General features: G+C 35.6%; 1 protein-coding gene across 1 annotated transcript in view; it reads right to left on the bottom strand.

Annotated features, from left to right (window-relative positions):
• LOC122811883 (membrane-spanning 4-domains subfamily A member 4A-like) overlaps positions 1–25000 on the bottom strand; it is a 156406-nt gene that overhangs the window by 17713 nt on the left and 113693 nt on the right. The window contains exon 6 of the mRNA XM_044084024.1: positions 8732–8845. Within this exon, the coding sequence (XP_043939959.1) occupies positions 8732–8845 (114 nt within the window). The remainder of the gene's footprint in view (positions 1–8731; positions 8846–25000) is intronic.

Here is a 25000-nt window from a genome sequence, read left to right as displayed (position 1 = left end):
TAAATCCAGACTGGAATGGATCTGCAATGGCATGTCTGTTCAAAAATGACTAGCGCTGAAGGTAAATTGATTTGTCAAGAATCTTTTCCAAAACTGCAAGGTCTGAGATATGACAGTAGTATTCAAGAACATCAGGATCTTGAGCAGTATTTTAAGGCTTGAAGTAACCAAATACCTCCTTTTAAAAAAGGAAGGAATACACTAAACCTAAAATAGGTAATAATCTCAAATCAGTGGGACAACAGCCTTTAGAGATGCCTCCACAAACCTAAAAGGGCATGGGTAAAAAAACATACACATCCTGGAGCTCTGAATGTAGAGTTTATAAATGTCAGGATTGGCATTCTTCCCATTAGAGTATAACGTTCCCTCTCTATGACAAACAGGCATAAAGGGCTCAGAAAAGGTAGTAAAGATATAATCTGGGTTATTTTAAGAAAGAATGTTTAGCAAATTCCTATTGCTCAGTAGAAAAAGATGGTCTAATATGAAGATATTGTGGACTAGAGAGGCGATCACCTACTTTGAATAATGTAGTTGGATGGCTGTTAGCCTGTAGTACCTTACAAAAAAGTGTCTTTAATGTAACACAATGTAGATTTCCATGTAACCTTTACAAGAACCACTTTCCTTTCCTGCTGTTTCATCACTTGCATATTAAAAGCAAAAAAGTGAATGTTTAGAGGTTTTTGTGCTAAGCATTCCTGCCTTTGGATCGCTGATAAAAAAGAAATGCTTGGTAAGTTTTGGGAAATGCCTGTTTTGCAAATAAATGTGATGTCTTGGCTTTAGAATATGCTTCACTTACCACTTCTTAAGTTTCTTGCATTTATTAAACTTTTAGGAAGGTAAAATTGGCACCATTTGGGCACAACAGCAGTAAAGTGATGGGTTTCTGTAGATGAACCATGTCACATGTCTTTTGACAATAAAACTCTCTCTTAGGTTTGGTAGCATTTAAAGTAAACCAGCTGTTGCCATGTCACCACTCAGGCTTCCTGACTCCATTTTGAAGCGGGCATCCTTGCTAAGATAACGTGATCTACAACATCCTGTGTTGTACTAGCTCAGTCCTGACACAGTTTTTCCTCATTCTGTTCAAAAATAATGGTACAGCTTTACTCCAGGACAGTTCTCTGTGCTTTAAAATCCTTATTGTCCATGTGACTCTTTGGCACCTCCACTTTATATAACTGCTAGACACCAAGTGTTGAGCAGTAATACTTCCTGTAGGCAGGCCATTGATAAACAAGGAGTAGCAGACAGTATCAGATTCCTTAAAAAGGTCAATGAAAAGTTTGTTGGATTCCTTCTTCCCTTGACTGCTGTAATAAGGACAAAAAGGCAATGCTTGGTTAAGGCAATGCCTCTACTTTGTCCTGGCCTGAATCTATGCAGAGTATCAGAAGAGTACATTTTATTATATGTTTGTGAACAGCTTTAACATATTTTCTGTGGTGAATAGACCTATTTCAGTTTTGCTAGCTAATCCATTTTTGATTGTGGGAACAAGTTCCACCTCTTCTCATCCCATGAGCATTTCGCCTGTGAACAATCTCATATGGATAAGTACCAGCGCAGAATGAGATATGCACTCATCTTTTAGCATCTCAAATGGAGGAAGAATGTTATGAACAAGTGTGTGCGTGTGAGATAGAGTGATGGCTATACATTTGTGTAGCATAAAAGAAGCATATCACAAAACATCAAATTAAAAGTACTGAAATGTACACTACATACCATTTCTAACTTTGCAAACCTCTGAGGTCATATAATGGCTTGGGTTGTGACTTAAAAGGTCTTTAGTACAGCTCACTCATTTGCTTAATAAACTCAAATATTCCAGTTTGGGAAGATGCAGTCTTCCTCATGGATGCATGGTCATGGAGTAGGTCTTGTATAAGTAAGAGGGGTGTAGGGAGTCACAGCCCACCTTGCACAATGTTTGCTGCAAATTTACTTTTACATGGATTGTGTTTAGTTTATATTTGTGTGTACCTTCTGTTTCTGCGTATGGTTGAACTGAGAGTTGAGATGGACTTGGTCATTGTTGTGAGTGCAATTCCTTGACTTGTAATAATATAGCATTCAACTTCTTTAAATGACTCCAAAATAAGTACCTACAAATTAAAGGTTATGTTTTTTACTTCTGCTATGGATCCCTGGGTAGCTACTGGTTGAAGCTCTAACTATAGGGGCACAATCATTAAAGCTCCAGCCACATAAAAACACTTAATGAAATGGTTTTCAAGGTAGGCAAATCCCCACTACAACTTGACGTGTGGGGCAGCTTCAACGCCGGCACTTCAGTTGTTCATATGTATCATCTCAATGGTCACAACCACAGAGAAGAGAGAAATCAAAGCTCTGTGCATCACTGCTAGTACAGTAACACAAACAAGCAATAATTTCCTCTGAGAGGACACAACTGACGAGTTGTATTTCATTCACTTGGGTTCAATAAGTTAAAATCACATCCATTTAATGTCCTTGCAAGGAAACCAGTTGTCTTTTATAAAAGAATGAATTGTCTTCCCAGGTGTTGGGGGGGGCACCTACAGACAAATGAGGTCATAAAGGAGGATAGATGGACTTATTAATGTATCTTTGTGTAGCATTTTACAACTAGTCTGGTTTATTATTTATTTGTCATGTGTAAACCAGGTTAGTCCAACTGAGCTAGTGGCCCATTTTCAGTGGAGACCCAAGGAGAAAAGCTCCAGACAGTTATTACAAACTTACAAAAAAGAAAAATATCTGACAATGAAGTTGTATGCAAACATTGCAATAATGTGTTTAGTTCATAACTTAAGAACTCATGTGCTTTATATGAGAACATTAGAAATTTACAAAAGGCCTGAGAATGAAGTTTACATAAACATTACAATAATGTGCATAACATGCAGTACAAAAGTCCGAATGTTTTTTAAATCAACAAAAAGAGAAAGATGCAAATAAGATATGACTCTTGCAATAAGCAGGTGTTAAAAGTGTGAGAGGTAGTAAGGTGGGATTTAAGTGGGATCATTGCAGTGACTGGTGTTGGCATTTAGCAGAAAAGTTTTAAGTTTGAATTTAAAAAGTTAGAAATGATTTGGATGTTAAGGAGGAGTTTGTTCCATGCATGGAAAATATTTGTAAAGACGTTTACCAATGTTTTTGTTTGGTTTATAGGTGTCCAGAAGGAGCTGGTCAGAGCTGTGGAGAGTTCTCGGAGGGGTATAATGTGATATTAGTGAAGATAGACCAGGACAGGAAAGGTGTTTCAAGAGCAGAGTATGAGTCATTTGCAGCTGGGAGTGAAGCAAGTGCTGGGGGAAGTCAAGCCACTGGAGCAGTTTTAGTGCATGGCAGTGATAAGATTTGTAAATCTTGCAACACTGTAGTATGATTTACAGAGTTTAGCCAAAAGGGTAGATTGTAGATGTGAAAAGATGGGGGAGGCAGGCATAAAGTAGACATGGAAGGAGAAAGGCCTGAGCTAATTTCAGCTAGAGTCAGGGGCTACGTATTTTTTTTTATGTCTGTAGAGTAGGCAGAGTTTTTGATTGGCCTTTTTGATACAGTCCAAAACAATGAAACACTGAAAACTTGTAACTCAAAATGGAAAATTTGAAGTAGCTATAACTTATTAATAAAATTAAGTGCTTCCATCAGTGGTATCTCTGACTTCAACTACCATTTCACACACACTTTAAATAATCACCAACAGGTCACATGTTCAAACACCTAATCAACAATTAAGATAATTAGTTAAGACAGGAAACAACTATGAAGACAAACAAATTCACATACCTCTGTACCCTACATCTTGCCATAAATGAATGACACAAGATATAAACAAAAATTATCAAAAGCTATTATACAATAAAAACTTTCAACTTATAAAACCAGTTCTGCCTTTAATTTCAAGACACTGTTTTATGTAAATGGATTCAATTAGACCTCGGGGACTACCCTAATTGCCACCTCAATTCTTTGTATTCTAAATACAAATCGGCAGGTCTTCCTCTTGGCCCTAGATCCACTTTGTCAATCATTGTAAGTTTAAATTTATGGTTAGGAAATTTTTTTCTATGCCTTGCTAAGGCATTTTTCTCATCACCCCTGGAAATATCATATTGGTGCTGGTAAATTCTTTCTAAACTTACCCTTTATCTTTCCTATATAAAAAATTGTACAGTCTTGACAAATGCCTGCACTGTAACAATACTTGTGGGGAAGTTTGATAAAGCCCCCAATGCCAGTCGTAACTTCCGTACCTTCTTGTATATATCTACACTGGGGGCATCTCCTACATTTGTACATTCCAGCTTCCTTCGCAACTTCAATTTCTCTTTCAAGAAAAGTTTTAAAACACAAATAATTTTTTTATAAATAATAGGATTTATACCAACCTTTTTAGATAATTCGAAATCAACACTGAAAATGTTCCAGTTGTGCTTATTTCCCTCATACTATAAAAATGTAAATTATAGAGTAAAATAAGGGTTCTTTGATAGCCACTATACCCCAGTTTGTGTAGAAGTTTCACTTTGCTGAATCATCTGTGTCCCCTCATGAGTCACCAACAGTGGAAGAAACATTTAATATCTCCTTTTCTTTTTAACCTCTTCAAAAACCTTGTCAGGCAAAGGGCCAGGGTATCCTCTCCTCTCCACCATACCCTGCAATAAACTATATTCATCTTGAAACATATCATCCCTACTAACCATCCAGGCCAATCTCACAGATTAAGACCTTTTTTGATGTAAGGGGTGCCTGTATCTTTTTGATACAGTGCTGAATATGGGTATTAAATTTGAATTGGTCATCGATAACACCAAGAAGTTTAGTATGTGGATCAAGCTGTTTGATGGTATTGTTGAGAGAGGTTAGAGGGGGATTTTGGAAAAAAAAGAAAATAGTAGTAGCTTCGTTTTTTTGGGGCTTTAGTGTTAGTTGGTTGTTGGTTAGCCCTTATTCTACAGATTGAAAGCTATGTTTAGTAGTAGAGAGGAGGTTAACTAAATTGTCAGAACAGGTTACAAGGGTAGAGTCATCCACATATTGTGTCAGGGGGGATGCTGTACAGGAAGTATGCAGTTGGTTTGTGAAAATATTAAAAGAACAGAGGGCTAAGAATCGAGCCTTGAGGCACCCCAGTTTGGACTGTTAAGTAAGGGGAGCAGGTAGCCTGCCATCATTGTCTATTAATGAGATAGCTACTGAACCATTATAGGGAGATAAGTTGAGTTGTGACAGTTTGAGAAGTTTGGAGAGTGATATGCTATTGAATGCTTTAGAAAGGTCAAGAAAAAGGCAAGAAACCAGTAATTTTTGTCCATGGCTCTGGCAACGGTTTGAGTATAGGACAGTAGGGCAGTAGATGTACTATGATGGGGTCTGAACCCATGTTTCATAGGGGTTAGGAGGTTATTATCTATAAGGTACTTAAGCTGTCTGTGAATGGATTTTTTAAGGAGTTTAGATAGCAGATAGAAAATAGCATTAGGGCTGTAGTTAGATGGTTCATTACCTCCCTTGTGTAATGGAGTGATAAAGAATGATTTCCATATACCTGGGATGGTGGATTCTTGAATAGATCTATTGATCAGGATAGAGATGGGGTATGCTATTGAGTGAGCAGCTAGTTTAAGAAGGGGGAGGTTATCAGAAGAGGGGGCACATGGCTTCAGCTTAAGCAGGAGAGATTTGATGTAAGATGTCGGGATGGGGTTGAGTGTGAAAGAGGGAGTATTGGTGAAATGTGGAGTGGAGTGTATGTGTGTTTATTGTTCTGACCATTGTGGGAGAGTTTGTGAATAGATTCAATGAGGTATGAATTTACAAGAGTGGCAGTTTCAAGGGGGTGGGTTGTTGGTGTAGGGGTTGGAGGGTAGAAGGGTTGTCTAGGTGCAGGATCTTATTAATAGAATGCCAGATTTTTTTGGGTTAGACTAAGTGAATTGGGCATTGGAGTAGAATGTTTTTATTATCTGCACTGATGTGTTTTTTAGCCAGATTATGTAGTTGTTTATAGGTTTGGAGAAGAGACGGTGATTTAGTTTTATTCCATTATTTCCAGGTGATGTCTCCTTTTTTCCATAAGAGTGACTGTATCTTTTGAGAGCTGGTGGTGTGGGTTGTTTTGATTCTTACTTTTCTGAGAGGTGCTAGAGAGTCAAGGATGGAGAGAAAAGTTGATTGAAATGAAAACAGTATCATTTATAGGGATGTGTTTCAGAATTGACCAGTTTATAGAGGTTTATCCATGTCATGAAAGGTCTCACTGTTAAAAAGCAGAGAAATTGCAACAATCTTTATAAGGATGGTATTTAGGTATCTGAACAGTGTGCCTAAGAGCTCAGATAGGAAGGTGGTCACTAAGGGAGTCTGGTAGGGTAGTAGGATTTTTATACAGGTTAGGGTCAGTTTTTAGGATCCAGTCAAGAGTGAAGCTACTATCATTGATTTTTTATTGAATCTAGTAGGTATAATAATTAGCTAATGACAGGCATGTAGCTTGATGGTGAGAGATGTGCTGGTTGTAGATAGTTTTATCCAGTCAATGTTAACATCTCCTAACAGAATGTTTTATAGCTGACATTGAGTGATAGCCATGAGAGTATGGATTCCAGGATAGGAATGTTATTACCTGGTGAGATACAGATATCTACTAAGACAAACTTATTTTGCGGGTTAAGGTAACAGTTTAGGATAAGTAGTTTGGCAGAGTGGAAATTTGGATGAGTTATGGGTAGGGAGGATAGACGGAGGTGCTCAGAGTATACAATGGTCACTCCACCACCTTTCCTAACCATTTTGTCTTGCCAGTAGATATTGTAATGAAGGGGAAGGATTTCAGATTGTTTCAGATAAGGTTAGCTGTGTGGGGATGGAGGGTAATGCAGGAGTGCAGCTCTGTGGTTTTATTTGGCATTCTCTGTATGTTAATTGAGTATATACTAAGATGTTTTGGACTGGGGAGGAAGGAGACAGTTGAGATTGTGAAGAAAGTAGTAGGAGAAGCGATCTGGATTGGGGTAGAAATCCCCATCAGTTAGAAGTGCGTTTGGGAGCGTGGATGGTTTGAAGTGTTACTGGTAGTGGTGGTGACAAATATTTTAGCTTTAGCTTAGGTGGTATTGTGAAGGTGGGTAGGGGAGATATTGAATAGAACCGGTGAGAGAGCATGTGTAGGATGATTCTTTTTGTCGAATAGAGAGTTTAATAGTAGTTGGAAGTTGGAAGTGGTGGGGCTGTGATTCATAGGATGAGAGAAAAATGAGGAAGTAAAGTAAAGTTGATAGGAATTTAGAGTTGTAAGAAATAGCAGTAATCTAATTAGACGTAGTGTAAAGGGAAAAGGGCAGGGCTGTGTAAGGTCAGGAAGCAGGGACAGGGTAGCTGGATGAGGTGGGTTGGGTTTTGCATTTGGGTAGAGTATAAAATTAAATGAAAGTGGGGGTGGGTACAAATGGGGGTAGAGCAGGGGAGCAGAGTGAGCCTAAGCACAGTGAGGGTGAACGGAGTGGGCTTACACCCTTTTTGAGGATTGGAAATTTTTTCTAAGAAAAACATTCAGTAAGAGTACACCACAGGTAGAAGTTGTATGCTGCTTACTAGCATACCTCTCAGTTGTACAGATTTTCACAGAATGGCCAGATTTTTGCCTCATATTTTTGGTCTGTTTCACATAAAATTGTGTTTTTCTGGCAAATCATTGGCAAATCATGGATGGCTGAAGTCAGAAAACAAAAAAAAAAAAATCATGCTAATGCAAAACCTGTTATATCAACTTTCTAAGATTTTAAGAGCAATATCTAAAAAAATGCCCCTATTTTTGGGCATTTCTCCCCCCATTTGTTATGGCATTGTCCAGATCTCTTGCTCTAAGAAGTAGAGATGTATGCTTACTAGTCCACAATGGCAGCTTTTATTCTTTTTTACATTTGTATTCCCCTTTGCTATTGGTTTGCTGCATACTATGTAGTTAAAGATAGAAGTAGCTTGAGACGTTATTAGTTTTAAAAGACCATTCTCTATGAATAAGTAGCTACTTTAGTCCATGTTATTTCTTTATACAAAAACTTTCAGTATGTTTTTCTTTGCCCTTATGCAAGCCTCTTGACTGAGGATGGGATACTTCCAGACAATCATATTACTGCCATTTACCCACATGAGATGAAGGTGTTTGTTTTACAATAGTTGTTGATTTTATACAATAGTTGTTGATTTTTCAGATTTCATCTCTATCTTTAGTTTTTTCAAGGAGTTCACTGAAGTCCATAGTCAGATTTCAACCATACCATGTTGGACTAAAATAATTGCCAGTGTTCTGCAATGTTATATCAGCATATGGGTTAGAGTCACGACTGTTCTAATACTTATACATATTCATACATCATATAACTATTATTTTGTTACCAAATACATTCTTCTGTACAATTGTTAGCATGCACTTTGACAGTTTTAGTAGGAAAAGAAAGTTACAGTATTTGCCACTATGCAGTAGTGTTAGGATGTAGACTGAATATTATGTCAAGAGTTCATTACTATTAGTTTACTAAACAATCTGGTACAAAAAATGCATTTTCTGAGCTCCACTTATCCACATCTCTTACAATTCTGACTCGAAGGTAATCATACTCTTTCCTTTAATATTAAGCAAAAGGGGCTCAGAGCCCAATCAGGACAGAGGTTATTTTAAATGGAAATTCACAGAAAATCACAAACCAAAAACCATTACCTGTGGAAGGCAACATCTGCTGAAAGGAGAGGTCTTAAATATGTACACAGACAGTGAAATGGTGATGAGTTCCTCAAGTAAGCAGAGAATAATGGTAATGGACTTTAATGTTGGCTGCAGAGACAAAAACAGGAAAAGAATCAAGCTTGTACCGTATGCTTATTTAATGTTCTTTCGTCAAGTCATGCTGCCTTTTCTGCCTTAATGGTGAATGCCCATCACCCAATCCAATTCATCGAAGGCATTCAGTTTCAAATACAGTAAAATAAACATGCTTGTTGAATACCAGTAAAACACTGAAAATGTTCAGTGCATGACAGAGTGAGTCCCTAGTGCATCTCTTGGAAATGACATCTGAATACTGGTTTCAAGGGTCAGGAGAGTAGGGCGCTGGTGGATAGGAATGGAAATAAATAGCTGTTGGCTGGCAGCTGGCTCATCCACTTAGAGGGACAGGGTTGCTGGGCTTATCTAAAGACAGAGTGGGGACACTTGGCATTTGTATACATTTTAGTTACGCTTTGCTGACCAGGTTAGTCCTAACTCAGCCAATGGCCTCTTTTCAGGGTAGACCCAAGGTGGTATTGACCAAGTGAGCAACCCTTTCACAATTTTCATCAGGCTATTTTGTTAGGTAGCATGCTGTGCTCAATCCAGAAGTGCACACATCATAAAACCATGGATTCCTATAGCTTGCCTTTGCAGGTATTATATGTCAGCTGCTGACCAGCAGGGGGCATGCATACCACCTCTTGACTCTTACCCCCACCAACAAGAGGCAAAGAGTACAGAAGTAAAAGGAAATTAATCAGTCAGATATTTGATAGAACAGGGTGGTCACAAAGGGGAAAAACAAATATTTTGATATAGGGGATTAAATAAAAGGAAGGAACAACCCATCAGAGTGTTTAAAAGAGAACCTGGTTATTGTGTGCAATGCCTTATTATTTCCATTGGGTTAAACAATATATGAACCACACAAGTGAAGTTAGACAGAAAGAGTTGTTATCAATGCCCTAAGCTGGGAAAGCAAACTAAGCTGTGTGCAGACATCTGTACTTATTTGCTGAAATATAAAGCAAAGGTGTATTTATAACATTTTCAAACTGTATGCATGTATTTCAGTCAAATTATCCAACTTTGTGCTTTAAAAACTGACATTTTTCTCATTTCGATATACACATATTTCAAAGTATTGCCACATTTTGTTTTATACTTCACTGAACGTCATTATACTTTTTTTTTTAATAAAGCAGCCCCCTTTCTAGTGACCCATATCCCTTGTCTTCACAAATGAGGTTCTTGTGTAATTATAGTGAGCCTTTTACATTTCCCCTATCAAACTGACTTCATCTTTGCATGGTTTACATTCCTTTTTATATTCATATTGTATTAGTTTTTAAGGATTAAAAAGTTGTCCAAGTACACGAGACAATTGCTGCATTGTTTCAGGATGCCTATATCTACTAAGATGGCCACAGAGACATTAGGAATTTGCATATCCATGTTGTCAGGATCTGTATTACGGTTGGGCTATTATGGTTTAGGGTACTGGTTTTATGGGGTCATCTGAGCTATATTAGGGTGAAGAATAGATGTTAGATGGCATTATGATCTTTGTTTGAAGCTCCGTCTAGCTACCCTGTTCTTAGCTTCTTGCATAGTATTTCTGTGTTACGGGTTAAAGTTCCAAGTTCTAGCTTTTTGCTACTATACAGGGGATTGCTAACTGCCACTAAGGTGAACAGCTCCATGAAAAGACACCTAATTTACAGCCGACAGAAAAAACTGAAAACCAGCTCCTGTGACCTCTGGCCAATAAATGACTACACTTTAAGCTTCCTGGTGTGCCTCCCAACTCAGAGAGAGATCAGGTAAACACCTTCTGAAACATGATGGATGATCCTGGAACTTCTTAATGTAAAAGCACAGCAAAAGTAGCTCTCAAGTGCAGATTAACATACAACAGTCCCTAAAAAGCCCTCTGACTGATGAAACAATTTCACGTTAAGCCTCACTGTGCATTTCCAAACTTAGATGGACCATGTTATTTTAATACTGCCACTAGAATAGCAGTCCCAGTCTTCTTAATGTAAACACACACCATGGTTAACCAAAATTGAAAAGGTTCCAACAAGCAATTTTCACTTTAAGCCCCCTTGTGTTTCCCTAACTAGACAGACTAGAATACCATCCTACTCCCACTAGAATTGCAGTCCCAGCCTTCTTAATGCAAACCAATGTTTAGTTAGCCAACAGTGAAAATGTATCAGAAGCAAATCGAATAACAACAAGCAATTCTCATTTTAAGCCTACCCATGCATTTTCCAACTCGGACTGACCAGGCTACCTTTCTACTCCCACAAAAATTGCAGCGCCAGTCTTCATAATGTAAAGACACACTTCAGTTAGTTAAAAGTGAAGAGGTGCCACAAACAAATCTAACAACTAGCTAAAGTAATTGCAAGGGACTTCAAAGGCAGACAAGCCAGCATGAGGAACACTCTAAGGCGCTTTAAAAAGTATAGTCCAAGGGGAAGGCCTTCTCAGTTTCTTCCGTCAGTAACAAGCAAGACAAGCATAAGGGTAAGACTGGGAGAAGCTTCTAGGGCCAGGTATACAGTACAGTAGGCAGCTCAAGAGCCTCCAAATACAAAACCATAAGAGGAATAGGGAGGGTTGGAGAAAATTACTCAGAAAACACCTTGGCACAACACAGAAACCAAAAAGCAATGCAGACTATAAAAATGCCTTCATTTAATAGCTTTAACTTCAGATAAAGAGCAAAAAACATACACCAGATTTAAATGGTAAGATAAGTGCGATTATAAATATAGTTTAAATGTACTTCTCTGGATATAAAATTTAGTGTAAATGCTTTGTTATTACGCTTCCAACTTTCCAGCAGCCCCAAGACAGACATGACAGACCGTCTGATATTTACATTACTCAAAGTCTGTTCTGACTTCTTTTTACAAAACAACTTCCCATTGGTAGTTCTGTGTTCGGATATTGGAATGTTCCAAACTTTGCTGTAGTATTTTTAAACTTATTGCTATCCTGATAGCTATGTTGAAGATAGCTTTAGTGTGGATAATTCATGAATTAGTGCAGATTTGATGTTTTATACATTGACCACTATGTATGCATCTCAAGTCACCTGCATACAGAAAGATATTTTAATCTGTTTAAAATTAAGGACAGATATTTAATAGTATGCCAAGGACAGATATTTAATAGCATGGTAAACAGAAGAGCTCCTAAAACAGAGTCAAAAACCTATTCAAATCATAGCCAGCTACCAGCCCTCAAATCTGACTCAAGATGCCCAATCTGCCTATTTAGACCTGCTCAATTCTATCATGATTCAACCCTTTACCGTGATCCTGGGTGACTAACTTCCCAAACAGACTTGAAATTACTACTCATGCTAGAACACAAATGCCCAGAGATTCATTGATTTTGTCAATGCAAATGCCTTGGAACAGCTAGTCAATACCCTCCACAAGAGATGATAATATCTTAGACTTGATATTAACCAAATGAGTAACCACTGCAGCATCCCTATAGTATCATCCTCCCTAGTAAGACCAGACCATAAAGCGGTCACTTTCTAAGTCACCATCTCTCCCAAACCCCCTCTAGCTAGGATCAGACATAAAAACTTCTCCAAAGCTGATTACAGTCTCATGAGGGATGGTATAAATAGCTTCCCGGCAACCTCCTGCTCTGTAGGAATTGGCACCACCATGCAAAACCATACCAAAGCACTATATGAGCATTTATATAGATACATGGAATTAGAGATACATGGAATTAGAAATACCCAACAGTACTAAATCATCCTCTGCAAGGAAGAGTAAACCTGTCTGGTGGACCTATACAATAAAATCCAAAAAGTAGTGGAAAGTGCTCAAAAACAAACCAAATCAAAAGAGCACAGTGTTGCGGGTCCACGGATAATTTATTGTAGAAAACACATCCACAAATGAAATAAAACGTAATTAAAATTCACAATGGTAGACATCCAAAATGGTTAAGTGCTTTCATCAAATAAATTGACTTCCTCAGAACACAATGACTAATAAAGTTCAGTTTTAAATACATGAATTCTAATTAGTCAGAAATTCAAAATGACCAATCATGTTCAATGACAGCTCCCTCCTCATGAATAAATATTCCCTCCTCATAAATATGTTAAATACATAGTTTAAAAAAAAAAAAGAAAATAGCAATCTCATCATAAAATACACACACATGAATATTTCATTTCAGTAAAAAACTTGTAATGAAAATATACACTACAATAATCTAAAATGTTACTACACTAAACCTGCCTTTTCTTTTAAAATAGGCATAATAGAGATATGTTCATTAAGCCCTGGGGGGGAATCAGCAGCCAGCCGCAGTTGCCACAATAATTCCTTTTTATACAAAACATTTTGCCAATCCCCACCCCTGGCTTCAATGGTGACAAATTCTAATATACCAAACTTGTAAGACTGAAAATTACTACAGGTGACACTGTTTAAACAATGCACTACTACAGGTGACACTGTTTAAACAATGCACTAGTATCTTTTTCATTTCTGATATCATACAAGTGTTCGTATATCCTATTTTTCAGTTTTCTTTCAGTCTTACCTACATAAAAGGAAGAACAAGAGCAGCACTTAGCTATATATACAAGTTTACTTGAATCACAGCAACACTGTGCTCTTCTTTTGATTTGGACCTATACAATAAATAAATTCTATAACAAAAGAAAAAAAATTGCTGTCCAAGACTAAGAAGGAGCAGGTGCCCAACTGGAAGCAATGTGTCCTTAGCCTGAACAAGCAAATAAGAGCACTAGTGAAACCCTACAAAGCAAATTTCGAGTCCAAATTGGCCACATCTACTAGAGGCAATCATAAGGCCTTCACATATGTCCGCACCTCAAAGGAAACACCCAGATCTGTTCAGAACTGGTGGTCAAGGACACCACATATACAAATGCCATAGCTATAGTAAATTTGCTGGCTGACAGATTCAGCAAAAAATCTTTACCACTCTGTCCCCCATCAGTAAATCAGGACATCCCAGTACCTGCCCCTTTCTACTTATATCTAGGAAACAGGTCATCATTGCTCTCTCAAAGCATAGGACCAGATAACATCCCAGGATGCATCTTACGTGAACTCAGGCAGGAACTTGCAGCACCATTAGTCACCATATTCAATCAAAGCCTGAGTACTGGCTTCATCCCAGCTGAGTGGAGGGCAGCCAGTCATCCCTTTCCACAAAGGTGGAGCATCCTCCGATCTGGGAAATTATAGACACATCAGCCTAACTAGCCTGATCTGCAAGGCCATGAAATGGATTATTCTAGACCTCATTAACAAGGACATTGGCAACCTCCAAATACTCAATCCACCACAGTTTGGCTTCATCAAGGGGAGGTCATGTCTGCTAAATTTGGTCGATTTCTTTGAGACTGTCACCAGACCCATGGATGAGGGGAAAAAACTGTGCACACTGCCTACCTTGACCTGGCCAAAGCCTTTGACACTATTCCTCACTCAGGCATAATAGATAAACTCTCTCAACTAGCATCAATCCGTATGTTACCAGATGGGTAGCAAATTGTCTCACTGATGGAACTCACCTAGTCAAAATAGGGGAAGCCACCTCAAGTAGTAGACCCGTAACAAGCGGCGTACCCCAGGGTTCAGTCTTGGGGCCTCTGCTATTTGGGATATACTTTCCTGAGGTGCAGGCCAAAACCAGTGGGCTATGCCTGACCAAGTTTGCAGATGACTGCAAGCTAGGCATTGTCATCAATTCCCCTAGTGATGTGGACATCCTCCAAGATGGTCTCACTCAGACAAAAATAACTGGTGCCATAAACATGGCCTCAAACTAAATACCAAAACATGCATCATCATCATCCCCTTTGGGGAGAGTGATATCCTCATGAATTATCATATTAATAATGTCCTAAGCATGCAATTAGTCGTGAGGGATTTGGGCACCCAGGTTGATAGCAACCTGACTTTTGACCACCATGTTGCTTCCATTGTACGGAAAGCCTTCTACATGACCCACCTCATAAGTAAGGGTATCTCATCCAGGGACAAGGAGGTTATAACATCCCTGTATTCTTCCCTTATAAGGCCCATTATGTACCTCACAAAGCACATGCAGCAGCTGGAGAGACCAGAGGTTCCTCACCAGAAGAATCCAGAGCGTCAAACATCTATCATACACAGACAGGCCAAAAGCTCTATCCCTCTACTCAGTTTCATACGGACTCCTCAGAGATGACCTCTGTCTGGTATACAAGGTGATCTCGGACCCCACCTTGACGAGGCTGCTACATATCTGCATGTCAAGCTTCACTCTAGTAACCTGCATGCGTGACCTCAATCTGGTCTGTGACATCAACAAGACTTATTGGCGGGACAGATTTGTGTCCAAGAGACTCCATCTATGGAATAGACTCCCTCTCCACATCAAGCAGAGTACCTCTTTATCTCTTTTTAAGCACAACCTGGAAAACTGGATGGGAAACAGAAAATATACCCCTGGAATTCCACCAATGTCCCTGTTGGACAGGGGCTTCAGGTGTTGATTTGTCTAAACATGGGCTAAACTCTTGGCTATGCTTATAAGGGCCACAGGGCCAATAGCCTAGTAACCTCCTATGGTTCTATGATTATGAGTTTTTAGTTCAAGACTATGGAGAATAAACTGAACACTCTTGGCACATAGTTGGAAATGGCACTGTGAGAGATGGTTGTAAAACTCAGTCAGAGCTCTTTTGGCAATGAAATGTTTCTTCAAATATACTATTTCTTAATATTTCTGGTGCCATATGTTTAACAGCCCCTTAAGTATCTTAATGTTACCTATGTAACTATACATCAATTCATATTTGAAATGTGATATCTATTGTCCTATATTTCTACCTTTGATAATAATGTCCTATATTTCTATCTTTGATAATAATTGAATTCTTAATTAGGCACAGAAAAAACTGATATCTAAGACATGATACCAGTGATTCTTTATGATCTCACTGATCTGAAAGTTATTTTATACATAAGTAATGATTAATCCAGTAGGGGTGTACAACTCTATTTCATTCTTACCCCAATATAATCGGGAGATTTTCTGAGAATAAGTAGCTGTGTTCCTAGATTCTGCAATGCCCATGTGGTTGCAACCTGTCATCTAAAATGTATATTCTACAATGAGAATTTATATGAAATTCTCTTCCTAATGCCCCCTGACAGCTCCTAATTCTTTCCTTTTTTTGCCTACTAAAATTAAACTTTATATCAACAATGTAGATCTCTATATGCAGGATTTGTTGCCTTTCTTGTTTCTTTGACTCATCCTACAGTGAGTCATATTTTATTTATTTTTGTATGCAGATATAGGTATGTAAAACCAACAAACAAAATGACAACATAAGAGAGATTTTATAAAGTTAGAGCCAAGTGTAAATAAACCTTTTTGGAATTCAGAGTTAGCTAAGCACAATGTTGCAAGGTACTCAGCCATAAATGTGTACAACATAACATAATGCTGTAACTGTATCTGTGTAATGTGATGATGTTGCAGTCCGAGGGAAATGTATAGCTAAACCACCACATGCCCATTTGTCTGGAACAACCCCCAAGAATTCCTCTACATACCAGGTGAATCTTGAAGTTTCTCAGTTGCGTATATTAGCTAGACAGTCCACAACACATCAGTGCAGAGATCCAAAGTATCATGCTCCTCTACCAAAATTAAATAATATGGTGAACAAGGAGATGGAGGGAACCACACACCACCAAGGTTATACAGCTGTTCCTTAATTGTACCGACATTTGTAAAGAAAATGAGTTGGGATGTTAGGAGGCACTAGTATTAAAGAATAATACCAATGTACCTTCACAGCACCAACAATAATTCTGGTATCAGGGATAGGGGAAATCCTAGCTGTCAGGAATAGGACACTTTTGCCATAATGACATTTAAACTATTGCAGGACTCAGAGGTAGGGGGGGAATAGTGTTTAAAGGGGAAACAGCATATATGCCTTAAAAACAAGTACCATAATATGGTTGTTATGTTAGAAGAAAGCATTACCCACCAGGGAGTACTCTAAACTCTTGTGCCTTAACTAGTACCAGGATTATGTGTTGAATATCCAATAGACAAAAAATGGCAAACAACGCAGTGACAGGAACAGAAACTGTAATCTGTGTTTGTATGTGTGTACTTGCTTGTGTGTGCATGTGGGCATGCATGCGAGTGCCTGCTCCAATGTATACTTACTTAAGTTAGAGAGAGACTGAGGAAAAAGTGTCTACATAATGTGGTAGCGGTTAACTACCATGATGTATAGTACATCAATGAACTGATTGTCAGGGTAATAATCACATTCTGTTGCATCACAATAGGTACAATGCAGGTATGCCACATACGTTATTTAGCAATCTGAACTTATCACCTTAGAATAACCTTACAGAATTTACATAGAATGGAACATATAGTGTAGTGACCAGTATTAACCAAGTACCACACTATATGTTAATGTGTTTGGCTATTACTTTCCTTGTATATTGCTCTTTACAATACATATATTTCTAATTAATGAATCTTCATAACTTCTTATATTCTTTATATAATTATGTCATGACTGTAAAGGTATCGTAATGTTCCATTTCTCTTGCTTACTTATAAAGCAATTGCGATAGTTTTTTTTAATTGTCATGGGATCTATTACATCCACCTGAACAACAGCCTTTACATACTTATGAAAACTTAGTTTAACGTGTCATAAAAGGTTCTAGTTGGACAATAAGGACATATATTATAAGATCTTACTGTATGTGTTCAGGTCAAATTATGTTCACAAGAAATATTTTCAAAATATTGAGAGTCTTGTCTGCAATTTCTTTTAGTTAATTTTTATATTCAATATTAGAAATGTATGTTTTCTATTTAGGTACCATTTCCTTTATTTCTTCTTTAGCTTTTTTGTTAATGAATCTTTTGCTGTTTCCCAGGAGTATCCTTTAGTTCAAACTAAACAGATTACAGCATATCGTTTCAACATTTCATGACTATGCAGTCTCTTAAAGACCAGGGTCAAATGTCATTTTAAAACATCGCTTGATTAGTCATGACTGCTGTGTGTACACTGGGATTGTCAATAGCAATGAACAATTCCTCGAGCTGATTTTCAAACGAAAACTATAGCAGGTTCTAGCAGAAAACTAATGGTGTGTTTTCACAGTTTTATTCTTATAAACAGCCTGTTCAGGTCGAGACTCTGCCAGCGCCTTACAGCTTCAATTGAGATGCTTCACACAATGCTAATAATCCATCTAAACTCAAAACCACTCCAACAAAACACAATCAGTTATTATTTAACTAACATATTATTTCCAAAATCAAAGTATTTAAACATATGCCATCAAATGAACAAATCCTTCCACTCTACACGAACACTTCACAAACTCACTCACGTCTCCAGCAGACAATCAAAGTCTTATATAAACATAAATTTATATCAGATACAAATACATCCCAGAAACAAACACCATTATAGAGATGGGGACTTTGAAACAAAACCCCATACATTTGCTTTTCTCTCAAGCTTCACCAGATTCACCACAGCAACCCAAAGTCAGCAAACCAGCATATAGACAGACTATCTCAAATCAACCACTGTATATGAAGCAGCGCTCTCACATCAATAGGAGGGACACAATGAGCCCCAACATAACATCAGTGATCCACCAAATGAAAATCACGTAATGAAAGCACAACAATACGCTCATCTATAACTTGAATCCACATCCCTTACTCTTCACAAATCTAAAGTATTTACTAAGCAGCATTTATTAATTCCAGGTGAGCTATTTGTAGCCAACTAAAAAGATAATCAAAATAAGCTACCACTATAACCATTCTATTCATCAAGTACAGAGCACCAAGATATCCATAGATTGCTACAAGTGATGCAATGAAATGCACAAAGAAACAAAACAAGATGCATAACTAATAACGTGTATTAAATTAAATTTAAGAATAGGGATACATTTCTATACAAGACTACAACCATCACTTAAAATTTATTTTTCTTCTATTAGAGAGTAATGCTTATCAATATAATAGCTAAATAAAAAAGCTCACCTGGAAATCCGGTTTCTTTTCCCTGACATAGGGTCACAGTAACTAAAAGCTTGTAGATTCAGTTAAGGTTTTTAAAGTATTTATAGTTGAACTGAGATTCAAGGAAATAGCAGATACAGTCTTTGGTATGAAAGAAAGATTAGTATGTAGTGGCACTCTTTTATTATGAGACAGTTTAAGATTTGAGCTTACACTTCTTTCTGAAGTTTTTGCCACCAAGAAAAAGAGCTTTCCAGTTAAGTAACTTGAAGTCTACTAAATCTGTTGGTTTAAATGGAGGCAAGTTTGTTATTTTAAACAGGTTATTCAAGTCCTATGGTCAAGTTACTTGCCTTCATGGATGTCCTACATGCAAAACTCATTTAAGAACAGAACAGAAACATTAGCTGGCATCTGAATGCAAGAAAAGAGGTAGGTATTTTAGAGACACATATTGCAACTTGTGTAGTGAGAGTGTATTTAAATAGATGTTAGAAATAACACAGCAGTGTTGGTATTAGGCAATTACAATAGTTTAATCACCGATGTTTTGCCATTTGAGAATTTCTTCCACTTATGGAAATGTATCATTTTTAACAGTAGGACCTCAGCTTTAATCAAAATGTTCAGTAGCCTGCTGAAATGTCTCTCTCTACTACACAGTTTTGCTGTATATATTGAATTATTCTCACATCATCTCACAGATCAGCCAAATGTGTTTTTCTATGCTAAATAATTTGAGATTGTACTGCTAGGTTTGCTTATAAATGCTTACATTGAATTGCTGCATACCATTTCACATTTTACTGCCATATGGCACAGGAAGAGGCCGAAGTAAGTTATGCACCAGCCCTCAAACCCAGTTAACAAACATTTAAGTAATAAATAAAGCAAGCAGAGAAAACCATATATTTTTTTTTTCAAAACAGGTTTATTGTTTTAACATATAAGAGAAATATCATAACAATTTTATACAAGTAATTAAAAATAGGTATTATTATAATATTCAACAAAACAACTAAAGTATTTACAAAGACATCCACTACAATCAGATCAATTAATTAAACTAAAATACCATGCTATTGAAATTAAAATTTTTTTAACAAATTTTGTAAATTATCCCATACAATAAAATAAGATGTTTTTCTATTTGTTCTAGTCCTGATTGTGTTTATTTCCATATGGCACACTATATTCATAACATTTTAAATTCATTGAACGAAGGAGGTGTATCTGAAATCCAATTTCTAGTTATTATTTTCCTAGCCACTGCTAGAATAGACCATAACAAGGGAAGCTTAACCTTTTTAACACTTTGAGGTACAGGTGTGTTGAATAATATAAGAGATTTAGAAATAATGAAATTATCTGTAAAAAGAGCCTGCAAAAATTCATTAATTGACTTCTGGTATTCTTTCAATTTTATACAGTCATAAAACATATGAGCCCAGTCAGCATTAATTTCTACATTACATCTCTTACATAGATTATCTTTATTATTTATTTTATTCCTCATCAAAGGTGTATAAAAAGATCTATGTAAAAATTTCCATGTATAAAGTCTCCAGACAATGGAAGACGTAGTTCTATAAGCAGATTCCAATATATATTGTTTATCTTGTTGATTAGGTGGGTCCCCATTAATAGAAGTGAAATAATTCCAGTATGACTCTACACTGTAAAAAGTTTCTTGTCTGATAACTTTATGTATGTATGAAAGTTTACCTTTATCAGAAATTTTATGTTGTAAATTTAATATCAAGTAATCAATCAGTGTTGGAATAGGTTCTTTAACAGTTAGAGACATTAAATCTATTTTATTAATGAGATGTTGTCTAAAGGTCTGAACCTCTAACCAGCAAGTTTCTCTTAGATCAAATTCTTGTTTTAAGATATCTAGATTTTTAACTTTATTATCAGATATCAACTGATACCAGTACTTTAGATCATTATCTATAGCTAAATGAGTTCCTTCAGAAGTAGATGACAAAAGCATACCCTGAGTATACATTATAGGAAATACAATAAAATTCCATTCCCCATACTTAGGGTGCATGAATATAAAGTTACGATAACTAATAATAATATTTAATGGATAACAAACCATATGTTTAGGTGTAATAGGTGAAGTACAAAATTCCTTTAGTAACCATAACATGGAGTTATTTACAATCATATTTTTATGTGTTAAGGAGATTTTCATGAAGTTTATACTAATTAGCTCCCAATAATCTTTCCATTTTGTGACATATGACTGATCTATTAATAAAGTAATAACTTTTACAATAGAAGAGATAGTATATAAATTAAAGTCTGGAAAAGAAATACCCCTTGAGACCAGCTATTAGTATGTTTCTTTAATGCAATCCTATGTCTATTAGGTGCCCATAAGAAATTTAACATTAGTGTGTTCAGTTTCTTGATAATTATTTTGTAGGTGGAAGTATTATTGATTGTATTAAGTATAAAATCTTGGGGAATATTATCATTTTAATAATTGTAAGTCTCTCCTCCATAGTAAAAACATATTATTCCAGGTATTAAAAGATTTTGTATATTAAGAAAACAGGTATTATAATTATTATATATAATAGATTTAATATCTTTAGATAGTATTATACCTAAATAAGTCATCTGACCTGAATTGGGTACATATTTAGTAGAATCACTAATGAGAATATTTTTTCGTATATATAGGTAGTATTTTAGTTTTTCTTCATTGAATATTAAACCAGAAATACTTTTAAAATTCATCATGTTATCAAATAGAGACTGTATAGAAGAATTAGATCCTGCTGATGTAATTAGAACATCATCTGCAAAAGTTGAATTTTGGATGTTGTATTTTCATCTATTTCAAAACCCTCTATGTCAGTACTGTTTCTGATCAAATTAGCCCAAGGCTCCATTACTAAAGTGAATAATAGTGGAGAAAGTGGACATCCTTGTTTTGTACCTTTAAGAATGGGTATTTTTGTGAAACATATGTTCCTACCTTAATATAAGCCAACGTTCCTTTGTATAAATGTTCAATTAGATTTACAAATGCATCCGAGAAGTTTGTGCACTTCATTAAGGTAAACAGATAGTCCCAACTTACTGAATGAAATGCTGAACTTATATCAAGACTAATAAGTGTTAAATCTTTCTTTTTCCTATTTGCAAAATCTATTAATGTTAAAGATCTTCTTATATTATCAAAAGTATTTCTATTTACAATGAAGCCTGTCTGATCTATATCTATAATGCCGGGAATGATTGTCTTCAATCTATCAGCAAAGATATTCATAAACATTTTGTAATCAACATTAAGTAATGAGATGGGCCGATATGAAGAACATCTAGTTGGATCTTTATTAGGTTTTAAAATTGGCGAAATAAATGTATATTGCCAAGATGGGGGGGGGGTTAATAACTCAGTTTGGGCCAAAATAAAAACCTTATGTATTAATGAATATGTATTTTTAGAAAGGATTTTATATATCTCTAGTATAATACCATCATTACCCGGTGCTTTGTTTGATTTAAGCTTATTTATTTGTGTAATAACTTCTGTATATGAAATACTCTTGTCCAATAGTTTAATCTGTTGTTTATTAAGCTTTTTATTCATATTTGTGGTTATAAACTCCTTTATTTTATCTTTAGGTTCCATGTTAATATTATTATGGTTAATTTTGTGAAAGTGATTTCTAAATTCATCTAGTATTTCTGGTATACTAGAAACATTCTTCTTTTCCTTAGAGAAAAGATTTCTTTGATATGGTTTTGTTTATTCAACCTTTTTGTTTTATTTTTAAGTCTATGTAAGTATTTGGGGCTTATTGAATAAGACAAAACTTGTATTTCTCTAAAGTTATTTTAACTTTATGAGTTAAAATTTCTTTGTATTTCTCATTTAGTTTGTTTATTTCTTCAATAACTTTCTTGTCCATAATATTTTCTTTATTATTATGTTTATAAGAGTCTAATTTACTTTGAATATCTAACAATTCCTTATCCCAAGATTTCCTTTTATTATTATACCATCTGATACTTTGTCCATATAGATATGATTTTAAGGCATCCCAAACATAAACAATGGAGACTTCAGGAGTGTTATTTATGTCTAAAAAATGTTTTACTTCTGAAAGTATATATTCTTTATAGTCTTTTAGTTGAGTTAAGTATGCTGGTATCCTTTTGATCTGAACATTATGAGTATTTTTATCATGAATTCAAAACAATTGAATTATGATCAGATATAGGACATGAAATGATTTTGGAATTAATTAAATCTGTTACCATCTGGTTAGAAATAAAGACCCTATCTATTTTTGAATAAGTTTTGTATCTGTTAGAAAAAAGGTGTATAGTAATGATTTTGAATCTATCTGATTATTAATATCATTCAAATGATAAGAATTAGCAAAATCCTTTAAATGTTTTGCATTAGATGTAATTCTTCTCTTTCCTATAGTGGTAGTATCACTTTCATGTAGTATACAATTAAAGTCACCAGCTAAAATAATATCTCCTATAGAGAATGATATGATCTTATCAAGATGATGTTTCACTGTATTAATACCAATTCCAGGTATCCAATATACATTAATTAAAGTGTAAGTCTTCCCATTAATTTGTATTGTAACCATACAAAACATTCCTTTGTCATCCTGATAAGACTTAATGGTTTTAGGAATGGGCATACTTTTATTCCATAAAATAGCCACTCCTCTTTTTCTGAGTGTGCTCTGAACTAACCAATACTGTATATTTGTTTGTGGCTAGTTTATCAATATCTTTTTCAAGAGATGGGTTTCTTGTAGGAAGACTAAGTTGGCCTTATGTAAATTAATGTATCTTATTAGGCTTGCCCTTTTACATGGATTATTCAATCCATTAATGTTTAAAGAAATTCCTTTTAAAGATGTCATTTGGCATTTTAAAACTTAAGAATCTTATGATCAAAATAACAAATAACAAGATAAGTAACGTTACATCTCCTCCTTTAGGTGTACCTTTAAATATAGCTGTATTTATTGAATCTCTTATGGATTTCAGATAGGATTCAATTTTGTTTGTAGTGACAATGAATGTACAAAATATATTGTGGATGTCAAAACTATATACAAATAACCATGATGACACACACACACACACACACACACACACACACACACACAGATACACACGCACACAGACACACACACACACACACACACACACACACACACACACACACACACATAAATCTCTCCTTAATGGTGACCTTAATGTGCATAACAGAAAATCATGATCTAAACATACACCTATCATTTGCCACATCATGTTTCTAAATACAGCTGATTCTAACTAAAAGCTGGTTTTAAAAAAGACTCACCATACAAATGTTACAAAGTGAAGAAAGTTTAACTTATCTATAGCTAAATGAGTTCCTTCAGAAGTAGATGACAAAAGCATACCCTGAGTATACATTATAGGAAATACAATAAAATTCCATTCCCTATACTTAGGGTGCATGAATATAAAGTTACGATAACTAATAATAATATTTAATGGATAACAAACCATATGTTTAGGTGTAATAGGTGAAGTACAAAATTCCTTTAGTAACCATAACATGGAGTTATTTACAATCATATTTTATGTGTTAAGCAGATTTTCATGAAGTGTATACTAATTAGCTCCCAATAATCTTTCCATTTTGTGACATATGACTGATCTATTAATAAAGTAATAACTTTACAATAGAAGAGATAGTATATAAATTAAAGTCTGGAAAAGAAATACCCCTTGAGACCAGCTATTAGTATGTTTCTTTAATGCAATCCTAGGTCTATTAGGTGCCCATAAGAAATTTAACATTAGTGTGTTCAGTTTCTTGATAATTATTTTGTAGGTGGAAGTATTATTGATTGTATTAAGTATAAAATCTTGGGGAATATTATCATTTTAATAATTGTAAGTCTCTCCTCCATAGTAAAAACATATTATTCTAGGTATTAAAAGATTTTGTATATTAAGAAAACAGGTATTATAATTATTATATATAATAGATTTAATATCTTTAGATAGTATTATACCTAAATAAGTTATCTGACCTGAATTGGGTACATATTTAGTAAAATCACT

The sequence above is a fragment of the Protopterus annectens genome, chromosome 9.part0 (genome assembly GCF_019279795.1).
Source record: "Protopterus annectens isolate FY-2018-M chromosome 9.part0, PAN1.0, whole genome shotgun sequence".
NCBI classification, from domain to species: Eukaryota; Metazoa; Chordata; order Ceratodontiformes; family Protopteridae; genus Protopterus; species Protopterus annectens.
This window is presented reverse-complemented; position numbering and strand designations above follow the sequence as displayed.